The following is a 15,935-nucleotide window of genomic DNA, read 5'->3' on the forward strand; positions in this document are numbered from 1 at the left end:
CTCTTGAAGGGAAGAGTAGTAGTACTACAGTATTGAAGAGTAGTAGTCATAGTACTCTTTAGTATTTTAATCAGTTGTACTGATTAAATGTCGAATAGGGTATCTTTCTTCCAGTGAGTGTTTTTCTCTGGAGTTTCCTGAATATTAACTTTTCATTGCTATTTTTTGCTTTTTAACTTCTTGTTTGTAAATAAGACATTTTTCTATTTCTGGAGAGTAGCAAGCACTTTAAAGTCTAAGAAATTTCCATGTTATAGCTCTTATTTTACCTTTGATAAACATAAATTTTCTGCTCACCAAAAATTAGAATTATGGTGGACAGAGTGATTATTCAGTCAGTTTTTATCTAATAAACCTTTTTAGTTTTAGAAAGAATCTATTAGTGTAATATGTGCATTTTACCTGCTTGGCGCCCCTTTAATCTGTTTAGAAGTGTTCATCTTTGACTTGTTGTTCCCTAGGAATTAATTAGAGGAGCGAGGACTAGGAGGTCTGGGATCCGGAGACAGTGTAGAGGTACCAAGGTCACAGGGCTCCTGGGAAGACCTAGCGCTAGGGCGTCTGTTGTGCAAGTTGCGAGTATAGCTCTGCAAGCAGCCAGATGACGAGTTGGACAAGCGTGGTGGCAGAAGTTGAGGTCCAGGCAGGTTGTCAGGAGTAAGAAAGCATCTAGTAGGACTTCCCTGATGGCTCAGTTGGTAAAGAATCTGCCTGGAATGCAGGAGACCTGGGTTCAATTCCTGGGTTGGGAAGATCCCCTGGAGAAGGGATATCTACCCACTCCAGTGTTCTTGGGCTTCCCTTGTGGCTCAGCTGGTAAAGAGTCTACTTGTAGTGTGGGAGACTTGGGTTCGATTCCTTGGGTTGGGAAGATCCTCTGGGTAAGGGAAAGGCTACCCACTCCAGTATCCTGGCCTGGAGAATTCCATGGAGTAGAGTCCAAAGAGTTGAACACAACTAAGCGACTTTCACTTTCAGTGTTCAAGACAGCTGGGGGAGAAAATAAGTCCTGGGTCTTAGAGGCCTGTAAGGACTGAGCAGAGTTCCAAGGTGTCCCCAGCATAGGACCATGCTTCAATTCAGTTCAGTTCAGTCGCTCAGTTGTGTCCGACTCTTTGCAACTCCATGAATCGCAGCATGCCAGGCCTCCCTGTCCATCACCAACTCCCGGAGTTCACTCAGACTTACATCCATCGAGTCCATGATGCCATCCAGCCATCTCATCCTCAGTCGTCCCCTTCTCCTCCTGCCCCCAATCCCTCCCAGCATCAGAGTCTTTTCCAATGAGTCAGCTCTTCGCATGAGGTGGCCAAAATACTGGAGTTTCAGCTTTAGCATCATTCCTTCCAAAGAAATCCCAGGGCTGATCTCCTTCAGAATGGACTGGTTGGATCTCCTTGCAGTCCAAGGGACTCTCAAGAGCCTTCTCCAACACCACAGTTGAAACGCATCAATTCTTCGGCGCTCAGCTTTCTTCACAGTCCAACTCTCACATACATGCATGACCACAGGAAAAACCATAGCCTTGACTAGACGGATCTTAGTCGGCAAAGTAATGTCTCTGCTTTTGAATATGCTTGGTCGGTGGAAATCAGGACCATTTCTAGAATTGGAATGTGTGGTTAAAGGGGGTTTATTAGCTTAATTACTTTTCAGGTCTCAGGGCTCCTTAATTTTCTCCTTGAGGAGGAGGGCTGACCCCATATTCTGAGGTTGGATTAAACTTAGAGCTGGGTCTTCAGTGGACTCAGTTTGAGGTTTTTGCTGTGATCTGTGGAATGGTTCCCGTGGATTTTCAGAGTAATGATGAATTTATTAAATTATTATTTTATTTGATTTTTTCAAGTAAGCAATTTAGGAGCTTTTATGGGGCTTCTCTTGTGGTTCAGTCGGTAAACAATCTGCCTGCAATGTAGGGGACCTGGGTTCTATCCCTGGTTTGGGAAGATCCTGTGGAGAAGGGAATGGCTACCTACTCTAATATTCTTGCCTGGAAAATTCCATGGACAGAGATGCTTGGCAGGCTTGGAGTTGCAAAGAGTTGAACATGACATAGAGACTAAATGCACAGCTGGGTTTTAATTCAGTTGTTCTTGTCTTTAGAGGGCTTTTTTTCTCTAGGCAGTTTCTAGTCACACACACATTCATACCAGTAGGGAAGATGCTCTTCCAACGTGTAGCTACTTGCTTCACATTGTAGGTCAAAGGTAAAACTTGTTTAAGTGAATTCTCATGTTACAATTTTTTTAGCATGACAAGAGTTTTTCATTTAATCTTAGTCTCAGTTCAGTTTATCTGAAAGCATAAACAGGAGATCCAAGGAAATGGAATGGATTCTGGGTTTACTTTGGGAATCCTGAGGACCCTGTATATCCTTTTAAGCAGCTTTTAATTTTTCCGCACTTGATTACATTAATGGCAAACAGAATTGGCACTATTCTTTCCTACCCTCTCTTGTCCTATATAAATTTGGGGGAGTTTCATGGTGTTCCTTTTCTTTTTAAATTATAACTAAGTAATAACATTCAGAATCATTTCTTAGTTTACAAATGGAAACTAAGCCCACATACACATCCAGAACTGGGATTTCTTATATGGCTGACAGCCCAGCTTTTCTTTTGTTGGAAGTGGAGGTCAAAGGCGAGGGCATAAAATGTGTTTTTCAGGATTTTAACCAAAAATGTCTGGGCTGATACAGACTTGGATACTTTTTAGTGCTCAGTATGTCTATGTGACTTTAGAAATCACTTCTGATTTAATTTTAAATGAATTTTGCTTCACGGGCAGTGTTCCAAAGAGTTGCCTCCAGTTCTGAATCAAGAGAACTAAACTGAGATTTGTTAGGTGCCTGGGCGTTTGTTGGCCTCTTGATTTGAACCTTCGTGGTGTTTTTATTGTTAGCAGTACATTCCTTTTGCTAAACACCCCTGGTTGAGTTTGTATCACTTTAGATGTTTTATGTCTTATTTAGGCAATTTTAGAACTTCTTATCTAAGGGAGCTTATACTCTTTGTATAAAATCCAGTATTGTTGAGCCGCTCTGCAGCTATACTGTCCACTGTGTGCCTGTGGCTGCACTGATACCCAGTACTCCAGAACTTGGCCAGAACTGCTCGTGAATCCTTTCCCCAATGTTTACAGTTTTCCACAAGAAATTTGTGGGGTTCTTTCCCTAATGTAGCCGCTACTCTGTTTTTAGGTAGATGCCAATATTCTGTTCATTAGTCTCAGGTATAATCATGCATAACTGTGCTTTTTAATTCTGTTTCTTCATCTTGCTATTTAAAACCATAATTTATCTTTTTTTTAAAAAAAAAAAAAAAGACCAAACAGAACTTGCTGTTGTCTGGACCGTGCAGGGTGTTTGTCTGCAGCCTGTGGGTGGCGGGCCAGTGAGGCCCCTGGAGTTGGCTGTCTGGGATCCCCTTTCCACGGCCCCACTTCCCTTCACACTAGCTTGGTATGCGGGAGAAGCTGCAGTCTGTTGGCTGGGCTTTATTTACGGAAACAGCAGGGTTGAGATTGATTGCGTGGAGAGACAGTGTATGGATGAGGGAGGGTCACAGCACATGCTCAGTCCTGTCAGTGTGAGGGGGAAGTTTCTGCGTTCTGCGTGAAGGCTTAGGTCATAGCACAAGCTCAGTGCGAGCTCCGCGAGGGCTCTCAGACCGCATGTGCCTCCATTTTGAGTTGTGAGAGTAGAAAAGGCAGAGTTTCCACAGTAAGTGGAGGTGCAGGGACACAGCTAGACTCACCAGAGCCTCTCTTAGTCATGGATGATCCGTTCAGCCCCTGCAGGTAGGCGTTCTCTCTCTGGCCTCCCCGAAGGAGTGTGATGGTTTGGGCTGTCGTCTCTCACTTCTGAGGATGTGTATGAATCATCTCATCATTCCTAGTGCATGTTTCTGCGAGCCTTGCATTCAGCCCCGGCTGGCCGTGTAGGTGGTAGTACAGAGTGTGCGACCAGAGCTGAGAGTGGGGTCTGCCCAGAGACTCACGAAGCAGATGTAGAGTGTCGTGGATCTCTGTCCTCTTTCCCTTTCCCTCACCCCTTCCTCTCTGGTGCCGATTTAAAGCGAGCCTCACTGGGTCCCGTTCACTTTCGGCACCTGCAGAGCAGACCTGCAGGCTGCCAGGCTGCGTGTGGCTGGTGGGGACGCCTGGGCCCAAGAGCCGCTCTGTTTGGATGTTTTAGGGAGGTGGTAGGTGGGCAGCTATTGGTTGCTTTGAAGGTGGGTGGAACTTGTTTTGATTGAGAGCCTGTTTGCCAGAGCAAATTATAATTCTTGCGATCTTTTCGCAAAGTCTGAAATAGTATGTACATTTTGACATGTGCAGGTTTTAGATTGTGGTTGCAACAGTATCAGGTAAAAATGGATTTTTAAAGAAATGAATGGTTATGGCATGGTATTTTCTGTTGCTTCTAAAGGAAGCAATCCATTCTTTCTTTTGGAGCTGGTGGAAAATTTCTTGGCAATTAAAAAAAGAATCATATTCAGTGACATTTGTGTTAGAAACTGAGGTTCCAGGTTTTTCGTTTGTAATCTTTGTTTTCGGAAAAGATGGCATTTGTTCTGTATGTGTATTTTGTCGTGTGACTTTCAAATTCTGTAGGAAAGGAGTGACAGGAGGAGTCACTGCCTGAGAAGGTGGAAGCATCGACAAGGCCAGGCCTTGTGCTCCCTGTTTGACGGCCCTGGGCACCAGCCTTTCCTCTGAGGAGCGGTTGTGCTTTTTGTGTGTCCTGTTTGCAGACCAGGCTCAGGCGGATGGCTGTCACCGTTGTTGACTTAAGGAGCCAGTCATGATAAGCAGATACAGGACAAGTTGAATTCTGACCCAAGTAGATAAGAAGTTTTTGAATTTTATCAATTGTCCCTTTTTGTTTCTTCTCTTTGTCCTTCTGATAGAAGTTGGAAAAAATTTTGAAGTGACACTTAAGTTTTGTGCCTTTGTGAGGATGACAGGAAGCATACGACAGAAAAGACTGTGCAGATGAGAGACTCTCACAGGACCAGGAAGAGTGTGCTGTACATCAGTGACGGAGGACTTCTCCCTGTGAGCTCCTCCTGTGTGAGCGCAGAGCTGTGCGTGGTTAATACCTGTGTGAGGAGGCCCTGGTTTGGGTCGTAGGGTTTAGGAAGGCTGACAGTATGTTCCCGTCAACAAAAATATTACTGAGGTATAACCTGGCTCCTAGCAGTTTCACTTTGGGGTTGGGATTAAGGAGGTGAATTACACAGGGATGATTGAAGGTTATTGCACTTATTACCTGCCGTTTTTAACTCTCTCTTCCCATTCCTTTGAGGGCTGTCATTGCTTTCGTTAATTGGGGGCCAATGGCCAGTTTGACCTTTCCCCATCTTAGGTAGCACTGCTTCTGGAACTTGCTCTTCTTCAATTCTCTTAGAAGCACCTCTACTCTTCCATTCTCACCTCTCCTGTGAGTGTGGAGTCCTCCATTCTTGAGTCTGGAGGAGCTGGATGCTTCAGCCTTGCTTTCACATGTGGGAGCCCTGCAGGACTCAAGTTTCTGCCTCATTTCAGAAAATACACTGTTTGAGTTAGAGGAACACTTGTGAAGAAAACAGTTGTGGAACTGCCTTTCTGTCATAGGTTCTTTAATTCTCCTTAAATTTTTTTTACCTTTGGCAGATCAGATGTGTACAAGAAGCTATAGGGGTAGCTGGACCACCTCTGGCTGGGTCCTCCCACTTGGCTGGCCGCTGGTCTGTGGGAGCTCGCGTGTGGCCAGCTCATTAGACCATGAGGTCTTGTAGTAACTACTGGAATCTGTGGGGACCCTCTACTGATAACAGTTGAATTTCTGTTTCCAGTCCCCTGAAGTAAGTCATTAGAGCACTATTTTATGTGCTGTGCATTTGTACCACATGTTCCCGTCTTGGGAAAATACTTTTGGGAGACTACTTGCTGACCAGCTACCTTCTGCTCTGAGGCTTGTCTGGTGGAGGTGGAGGTGGAGGTGAAGGTGCAGCACATGGGGAGTCGCCTCTTGTTGGGGATACTGCCTCAGCCCTGGGTGGTGTGGACTTGGAAAGGAGGCTGGTGAGCTGCATTGTGACGTACTGTTGCCATCCTGCTGCATATCGGGGATACTGGGGAAGACACCATATGTTTCCAGAAGAACGTGAAAGTAAAAGCTCCCCCAGATATTACCATGTTACTAGCTTTTCTTGTCAGCATCTTGAATCAGAGTCTGAGGTTGATCCTTACATTTAAAGTGTTCCTCTGTCAACATAAATTTTGCAGAGCCTGAGAATCTGCTTGTGATAAATTGCTGCCTTTGACCACTTGCTAGACTCTGTTGTGTTAGCCTAAGAATTAATCGAAAGAACCCGACACCTGCAACCTGGTATCCACCATGTCTGTGAATCTTCAGTCGTTTGTTGGTCCTGATGCTTTTTCCTTCTGAATTAATTTTTCATTTTATATTTTGGTCATTACTGAACTATGTTGTCCTTCAAACAGAAAAACATTTATTCTAAAGCTGTGAAGCATCATGTCTGACTGAGTAAAAAGAGCAGTATGGGCAGAAGGGAGATTTGAAATTATGCGTGTGTTTGTGAATCTCCTCCCAAACTGATGGTCATCTGCCTTCAGCAGTTTGTGACAGGCAAGGAGTCAGGTTCTTGAATATATCTTTAAAGCAAATCTGAAAGAAAATGAATTGAATCTCTTTAAGCTCTGTAAAACTTTGGATTTAAACTAAAGAGTTCATTTTAATTCAGTTGGGATAATTAGACTTTCTCTCAGAGTCCTCTGAACTATACGTTTGCTTGTGACTCTTTGATTGATTGTCTTCCTTACCGGACTGTAGAGTGCCTGAGATGGGCCTCTGGCATGAATATGCTGAATTAAATGAGTGGCATCTGTGGTAAGAGAGAAAACTCCATCTGGAGCTGAATGATATGGTTCAAATTCTACTTAGTAAGTGAGATTTGTCAAACTGAACTTCTCTTCTCTCATGGGTGATGGGGGTAAATATTCCTCACAGTTGTTACAAAGATTGGAAGCAAGCCATATGAAAGTGCTTGACACATAATTGCTCAGTGTATTTTGTTATTAATTCAAAGTTCAAGTCTCCAATCTTATGTAGGTGTGGTTAGCTTAACAACATCTGTAGTTTTTGGTCAACATGTTCTATTAAGACCATCTGAGGAATTGTGTTAGCAATTATGGTAATTAAATTAATGACCAATATGTTTGGCCAGGCTCTTTAGGTGTTAATGTTTTCTTTATACTTCTTAAAGTTTTAAAAGAGGCTCTACTTCCATGTCATGTAGCATTTGGCACATTGTTCTCTTCTGAGCACTTTCTCACATGCAGAGGGAGGAGTGTGTGTAGGCTAATACTTGTGTCGCCACCACAGCCGCCGCACTGTCGCCTCTCCCTGCCCAGAGTCACACCGCTGCGGTGGCCAGGAGCAAGGGCATGGTCCTTTTCTAAAAAACAGCATTTTCAAGAGACCTCCCAGGAGGAACAGAGAGACATTCAGATGTGTGTCATAGACACACTTTCTTTGGTCCATAGTCTGTCTTTTTCTGGGGACACTCCATTCCTACGTATTATAGTTTGATACCAGTGTATGGAAAGCCAGCAACATTTTTGGTCAGGGGATAGGCTTAATGTTTGAATACTACTCATTATAAATTATGGTGGGATTTTAAAATAAAGTTGTTTTCTGAACTGCCGTGTGTGTGTTGTGTGTGTGTGTGTGTGTATGTATGTATGTGTTGGGTGTATGTTGAGTATGGTCCTTACAACTCTTTCCTTCACATCATCACAGCAGGTGATGACAGGAAAGTCCACGAGGAGCCTGAGGTAGGGTGGAGTCACGTGTTGTGGACAGATATGCTGCCTGGTGGGGGACAAGGGGTGGAACAGACAAATAAGAACTTTAGACAGTGAAACAAGGTCTTGGTAGTGATTTGAAACTAGATCCTTTCTCAGTCACTATTTTTTTTCTCTAAGTTTATTCTATTAAAAAAAAACCCTGATACTATTCTGGGATTATGTTTTTCCCATTTCTTAGTATTCTGATCCTTTTTTCCCCCCCCAGACTTTAAACTTTTTACTTTGTCTTGGGATATAACTGATGAACAATGTTGAGGTAGTTTTAGATGTGCAGGGAAAGGACTCAGCTTTACATATATATGTTATCCATTTTCCCCCAAACTCCCCTCCCATCTAGCCTACTACCCAACATTTGAGTAGTTTCCTATGCTATACAGTAGATCCTTATTGGTTATCCATTTTGAATGTAGCACTGTCTCATGTGTTATTTTAAAAAATTATTTTACCAATTTTTTCTTGATATTCATATTATTGTGTGGAGGCCATATTTATTGCATCTTGTTATCAGCATGGAAATTCTTCTTATTCCTTTAGCCAGTGCCTAAATTCTTGGTTCTAGATTTTAAATTATATTAAAAAAGAGCAGCTTGAGGTCCTTTGTAGTTAACTCACTGGGACCCCTCAAAAGAGCACCTTTATCTCCTCCACCTTGGTTTCTTCTGTTCAGCTAGAAGGCTGGGATCAGGAGGCCTCTTAGGAAGCTTCTATCAGAGAAAATTTCAAATACTATGATTCTGGATTTTAATGAATTCCTGTCTTGACCTTTGCATTTGTGTATAGATTTGAAATGTTAACTCTTCCAAATGTGGACTGACTTACTTTTAATGAATCCTGATTTTTGTTCCTTCTGGAAAGTTTATCAAGCCTGTCTTAGATTAATTTGCTTGGGAGGGGATTATACTCTCACAAATGAATTTTAACATTCAGTGAAGCACTGAGTTGCTATTTAGTGGCTAAATGAGGGGCTCTCCTAGTGGCTCAGGCAGTAAAGAATCTGCCTATAACGCAAGAGACCCAGGTTCAATCCCTGGGTCAGGAATATCCACTGCACAAGGAAATGGCTACCCATTCGGGTATTGTTGCCTGAAGAATCCCATGGACAGAGGAGCCTGGTGGACTGTATAGTCCATGGGGTTGCAAAACGTCAAACACAACTGAGCAACTAACACTTGCACTTTCATGGCTAAATGATAGTTGAGTTAAAATTTTGGAGTCATTTATTAAAATAAATTTTTAATTTTATATAAATTAAATATTTAATAAAGTCTTAATAAAATTTCTAATAAAATGAAATTTAGCGCCAAAGGCTCTGGGAAGTAGTAGTTGAGCTAAAATCAGACTTGGTTCTTCCCACATGGTCCTTTCAGTCAGAATAGCCATTGAGAGACATAATTACACAAGTGAAATATAAAATCCTGACTGTGACAGAGACTGAGGGAGAGGTCAGTGATGCTTTGGGAACCCCTAATAAAGGAACTGCCTCCCTTTCTCACTCTTGCCAGTGCTTGCAGCTAATAATAGTCCTGACTCCTGTGTGACAGACATGTATCAACTTCTTTCATGGATCATCTTTCATTTTCATAGCAGCCTTGCAAAGTAGCCTTTATGAATTTGATTTCATAGATGGACTCAGAGAGATTGAATTGTGTCCTCAAGATTACACTTAGAGCTGACAGAACCTTGCTAGTGAAATTTCAGTCCAGCTTCATTTGACTCTAAAGTCTGTGCTCCCCCCTGCACCCAGGCATCTGGACTCAGGTGTGTCTAACAAGTCTTCGCTCCCGGCAGTGAGGGTGCTCAAATCACGGGGCATCCTGGGGACATGCAGAGCGCAATGATTTTAGTCACGTTTTTGGATCTTACACTGAATGGTAATATGTTATGGAGTAGAATATAAATGAAGGTGAAAGAGGAGAGTGAAAAAAGTGACAAACCTAGACAGAGTATTAAAAAGCAGACATCACTTTGCCGAAAATGTCTGTCTAGTCAATGCTATGGTTTTTTCAGTAGTTGTGTACAGATGTGAGAGTTGGACATAAAGAAGACTGAGCACTGAAGAATTGATGTTTTCAAATCGTGGTGCTGGAGAAGACTCTTGAGAGTCTCTTGACTGCAAGGAGATCCAACCAGTCAATCCTAAAGGAAATCCACCCTGAATATTCATTGGAAGGATTGATACTGAAGCTGAAGCTCCAATACTTTGGCCATCTGATGTGAAGAGCCGACTCATTGGAAAAGATCCTGATGCTGGGAAAGATCGAGGGCAGAAGGAGAAGGGATTGGGAGAGGATGAGATTGTTGGATGGCATTATCAAAACAATGGTCATGAGTTTGAGCAACTCTGGGAGATGGTGAAGGACAGGGAAACTTGGTGTGCTGCAGTCCTCAGGGCGGCAAAGAGTCAGACATGATGTAGTAACTGAACAATAACAAAAACAACAACAAGAATATAAAATATACACTTTTTCAAAAGAAACTATGTCAGACTTCAAAGAAATTTCAGACTTATTGGAAAGACTGCTTTAGAAATATGTGTTCATGCTGAAGAAATCAGAGACGCCCGCTCTGCTGTTGTAGTCTTCCTTCTTATCAGTCCTTTTTCAGTCCTGCCTACCACCTTTCTGAGAAGAAGTGATTCTGGTAAATTGTCTTTTGATTTCCTAAAATTTGATGTATTTCATTCTGGACCCATAGTCTATCTCTGTCATCACTTTCTGAATGAGCTAGTAGCTAGAGATTCTAGTTCTGTTGATTTCATGTCAGTCTTCCTGTTCGGCTTGACACCCTCCAGAAAAGATGAGAATGATCTACTGTCCGAGCGTTCTGATCTGAAGGACGGATAAAGGAAGATGGCACTGTGATTTCGTTCATTCACAGCACCGGCCACAGAGCAGGGTCTGACTGGAGAGTTACTGGTCCCAGCCTTCGGGGACTGTGCCAGGGGGAGGCCGTGTATTATATTCTGGGTATGGATTGTGATGGAAGGTAGCCTCGCAGGCTGCCTGTCTAAGGCCTCTGTTCTACCAGCTTGTGTCTTCTCCCCAGGACCGTAGGTCCTTGTCCCTCTTCTTTCCCTGTAGATGCAGATTCTTGTCTTAAGCGGTCACCATGATCACATAGAGATATTTGGGGGTCTTAAGCAAACATTCACAGACCTTGGCCTTCCTCACTCCTTCCCTCTCTTGAGGGGAAGGCGTGGTGTTGTCCTGGCTGCTCTTTTTTTTTTTTTACAGCCAGCGTGCTCTTCTCAAGGAGCTTCCTGCATCTGGCCAGGCACCCCCGCCTCATCTCTTCTGCATAGATGCTTCTCCCTGTTTGATATTCAGTCGAAGGCTCCCTGCTCCTTTCTGTCCATTCCCTGTTTACTTCTTAGACTAAAACGTTTCCATGGTAACAGGTTACTTTTCAAAGGGAACATCTTGTCATTTTATTTAATCCACTGCAGCTGAAGAGGACTGAAATATTAAGTTGTAGTTGCCATGGACACTGCTTTGTTACATCAGTTTCTTTTGTGTCAGATTTCATATACAATGAATTTCTTTCTATTTTTTTAAACTCAAGGACTAAACACAATGACTTACCATTATTGTTGTAATTTGGCTTCTGGAACTATTTTTTCATATTCCAGAGCAAAGATGTGTAGAATAATGGGGATTAAACTCAACTTTTTTTTTCCAACTGTTCTGAAATTTGTATATTATTTACATTAGTGGCACAGAGAAATACTTCCTTTCTGATGAGGATGGTAAATTTTTTTTTTTGTAGTGTGCTTCACAGCTAAGTATGTCTCAAAAAGGATGACCCCACACCAGATATCTCTAATAAATACAAAGAAAACAAGGAATATGAATCTCATTGCTTATTAACTATGGCATTATTTCTTTAGTAGTTTTTTCAGCTGTTTGCAGTATATTTTTTAAAATTTATTTTTAAAATATTTATTTATTTGGCTGGCATTGGATCTTAGTTGTGGCATGTATAATATAGTTCCCTAACCAGGGATCGAACCTGGGCCGCCTGCATTGAGAATGCAGAGTCTTAGCCACTGGACTACCAGGAAAGTCCCTCTACATTCTCTTCTGAGGGGCTCTATTTGACATTTGTTCAACTTTTTCATGTCTGGCTTTCTTTCTTATCCATAGTCTATCTGTGATGCACCATTCAGTTAACCTCTTCTTTTGCTTTAAAACAACTTTTAATTTTTTAGTTTTATAGGAAGAATGTTGGAGAAGGCAATGGCAACCCACTTCAGTACTCTTGCCTGGAAAATCCCATGGACGGAGGAGCCTGGTAGGCTGCAGTCCATGGGGTCGCTAAGAGTCGGATACGACTGAGGAGTGTCTTCACTTTCACTTTTCACTTTCATGCATTGGAGAAGGAAATGGCAACCCACTCCAGTGTTCTTGCCTGGAGAATCCCAGGGACGGGGGAGCCTCATGGGCTGCTGTCTATGGGGTGCACAGAGTCGGACACGACTGAAGCGACTCAGCAGCAGCAGCAGCAGCAGGAAGAGTGTTCCCATGTGTCTTTCACTCACATCCCCAGTAGGTATGTATAGAACCCTAGTGCAGCGTCAGAACCCAGACCTGGGATGTTGATACAGTATGTGCATAGTTCTGTTACATCTTATTGCAGGTGTAGCTTTGTCACCACAGTCCTAATCAGGATCTGTTCTGTCATCACAAAGATTCCACTCCTTCCTTTCTCCTTCCACCATTCCTGACACCTGGCAACCAGCTCTATAATTTTGCAGTTTTGACAATGTTATGTAAGTTGACCTTGAACTTTGATGGATTTTTCTCTTTTAACATGATTTGTAGATTTAAGAAAAGTTTTTTTTTTTTTACACATTTATGTAATATTTTATTTACTGACCTCTCTGAAACATGCCCAAATTCGACGCTGGTCAACACAACGAATTCCAAACAAAAAATATTTCAATGTAGGAATCAACATATAACATTATATTTAGGTTGGTAAAATTAATTGCAAATATAAGATAAATGGCAAATAATGTCATGTTTCTGGTTTAAAGGAAACAGTTGTGACAGTCATGCTCAATACCTTGGTTAAGTAAAGACAGAAACGGGCTGGGGTATCGTAGAGGTATGCAAAAATTTAACAGTTCAAATAATCTTTAGCCCTTCTGAGAAAAGATAGATGGCAAATATGTGGCAAATATTTCTGTAATGTGGTGATTTCAATCCATTAGTGATCATTCTGTTCATGCATTTAAAGTAACTGCAGATGTTTCAGAGCACTGAAAATTAGATTCAAAGTCAGTATTTGCTCAACAAGTTTACGATAATATGAATCCCTTATATTTAAAAATATAGCTTAAATTTGTAAAGTTTAAGGTAAAGCATACTTGTTTGCATAATTATTTTTAGATATAATTGAGACTACATTACTATATATTTTGTCTTACTTTAATACTGGAAATGAACATAGAACTGAAGTATGGAAAGGGCTATGTCTTCTCATAGTAATTCTGTTTTTAATTAGTTGTGTAATATTGGTTCAGTAACTTAATCACTCTGCCATATGGAATGTGGAGCTTTGACCTTGTAATCAGCTAAACTTGAATTTGAATCCTGGTCTTTCCAACCTGTTACCTGTGTAATCATGGGCAATTTATAAACTCTCTTAGCTTCAGTTTCCTTATCTGGACAGGTAGTAATAGCACCCTGTATAGGGTCATCATCCTTAAGGTTAGATAAGACAATGTCTGAAATTTGCTGAGCTCAAAATTCCTGGTACATTGAAAGTGTTCAGTGTGTATGTTAGTTTCTTTATTGATGTTACAATTACTACCATTACTATTATCTATTAAGTCAGGATACTGCCTCATAGAGTTGTCAGGGAATAATGAAATAATGTATACCTGGCATTGTTGTTGTGTTTGTTTAGTCTCTAAATTGTGTCTGACTGTTTGTGACCCGATGGACTGCAGCCCTCTAGGCTCCCCTGTCCATGGGATTTCTCAGCCAAGAATATTGGAATGGGTTGCCATTTCCTTCTCCAGGGGAATCGTCCCACCCCAGGGATCAAACCCACATTCTTGTGCATTGGTAGGTGGATTCTTTACCACTGAGCTACCAGGAAAGCCTGTGCCTGGCATAGAGAGCATTTAGTAAGTAGTAACTAGTATTATTATTTCACTTGTATTTGTCATACAAGTATGTTGTTCAGTCGCCCGGTCGTGTCCGACTCTTTGAGACCCCATGCACTATAGCACACCAGGCCTCTTTGTCCCTCACCATTTCCCGAAGTTTGCCCAAGTTCATGTCCATTGCATTGGTGATGCTATCCAGTCATCTCATCCTCTGACTCTCTCTTCTTCTGCCCTCAATCTTTCCCAGCATCAGGGACTTTTCCAGTGACTTAACTGTTCGCATCAGATGACCAAAATACTGGAGTTTCAGCTTCAGCATCAGTTCCTCCAGTGAGTGAGCGTTCATTTAATGGCTTGCCTTGAAAAACAAACTGAGATCATTCTCTCATTTTTGAGGCTGTACCCAGATACTGCATTTCAGACTGTTTTGTTGATTATGAGGGCTACTCCGTTTCTTCTATGGGATTCTTACCCATAGTAGTAGATGATCATCTGAATTAAATTCGCCCATTCCCATCCATTTTAGTTCACTGACTCCTAAGATGTCAATATTTCTTCTTACCATCTCCTGCTTCACCACTTCCAGTTTACCTTGATTCATGGACCTAACAATCCAGGTTCCTATCCAGTACTGTTCTTTGCAGCATTGGATCTCTCTTTCATCATCAGACACATCCACAACTGAACATTGTTTCCACTTTGGCTTAGCTGCTTCATTCTTTCTGGAGCTAGTAATTCTCCTCTGCTCTTCCCCAGTAGCATATACCCCAGTAGCACCTTCAGACCTGGGGGACTCTTCTTTCGGTGTCATATCTTTTTGTCCTTTTATACGGTTCATGAGGGTCTCACAGTAAGTATACTGGAATGGTTTGCTATTCCCTTCTCCAGTGGACCACATTTTGTCAGAATTCTCCACTGTGACCTGTTCATCTTGGGTGGCCCTACACAGCATGGTCCATATCTTCATTGAGTTATGCAAGCCCTTTTGCCATGACAAAGCAGTAATCTGTGAAGGGGTTTACAAGTATAAGATACCTAAATTTAAGGTAACGTGAGGGGAAACCCTGAGGCAAGGATAAAGAATCCCTTGCATTATCCTGGGATATGACTTCCATCTTTGGTTTCTTATTGCATGTGTAGTATCCATCACCTACGTGTGGGATTTACTACTTATATATTAGCTATTGTTGCTTATTGAAGGATTAACCTGTCATTTTCTCGATTAGGACCCTTTTGAATTTTAGCCACCAGCATACTTTTAAGGATTTATTCCAGTGAACATTCATTGGACAGTGTTGTTGTTCTTGTTGATCCGTTGGTCAGTTGCTAAGTCATATCTGACTCTTTGTAACCCCATGGACTACAGCCTGCCAAACTCCGCTTTCAAGCACTGTCCCCTGGAGTTTTCTCAGGTTCATGTCCATTGAGTCGTGATGCTGTCTAACCATCTCATTCTCTGCCGACCCCCTCTCCTTAAGCCTTCAATCTTTCCAGTGTTAGGGTGTTTTCCAGTGAGTTGGCTCTTCCCATCTGATGGCCAAAGTATTGGAGCTTCAGCTTCATCATCAGTCTTTCCAATGAATATTCAGGGTTGATCTCCTTGCAGTCCAGGAGATTATCAAGAGCCTTGTCCAGCACCCTAGTTCAAAAGCATCTGTTGTTCTACACTCAAGTTAATCCCAGTCCCCATGAGCTCAGAAAGTGGCTGCAGACTTTACTTTGTTTTCCATTAATATGGATGCAGTATCCATTCTCTTCCTGTGAATTTCTCTGTGTAACAGTGTCAGAGTTCTTAATCAAGTTATATGTGTGAACATCTCTTTTCTTCAACCAAAGTATAATATTTCACATTGATGGGCTGAAGAAGTGTAAGCAAACAGGGTAACAGGTAATACAAAACAGGAAACAACTCAACCTTCATAATTAGTTAGCCCCCAGAATTTTC

General features: G+C 42.0%; 1 protein-coding gene and 1 non-coding gene across 5 annotated transcripts in view; one reads left to right on the top strand and one right to left on the bottom strand.

Annotated features, from left to right (window-relative positions):
- Window positions 1–15,935, top strand: part of RERE (arginine-glutamic acid dipeptide repeats) — a 420,891-nt gene that overhangs the window by 268,674 nt on the left and 136,282 nt on the right. The window contains exon 1 of one of the 4 annotated variants that reach the window (XM_069545781.1): window positions 3,541–3,798. The exons of the other annotated variants lie outside the window; for them this stretch is intronic. Within the exon in view, the coding sequence (XP_069401882.1) occupies window positions 3,773–3,798 (26 nt within the window). The 5' untranslated portion in view covers window positions 3,541–3,772. Of the gene's footprint in view, window positions 1–3,540; window positions 3,799–15,935 lie in introns of those variants that run through there. 4 annotated transcript variants of the gene reach the window in all.
- Window positions 11,863–11,935, bottom strand: TRNAE-CUC (transfer RNA glutamic acid (anticodon CUC)). Its single transcript has one exon. It is a non-coding gene; the product is annotated as a tRNA-Glu (tRNA).

This window comes from Ovis canadensis, chromosome 12 (genome assembly GCF_042477335.2).
Source record: "Ovis canadensis isolate MfBH-ARS-UI-01 breed Bighorn chromosome 12, ARS-UI_OviCan_v2, whole genome shotgun sequence".
Taxonomy (NCBI): Eukaryota; Metazoa; Chordata; class Mammalia; order Artiodactyla; family Bovidae; genus Ovis; species Ovis canadensis.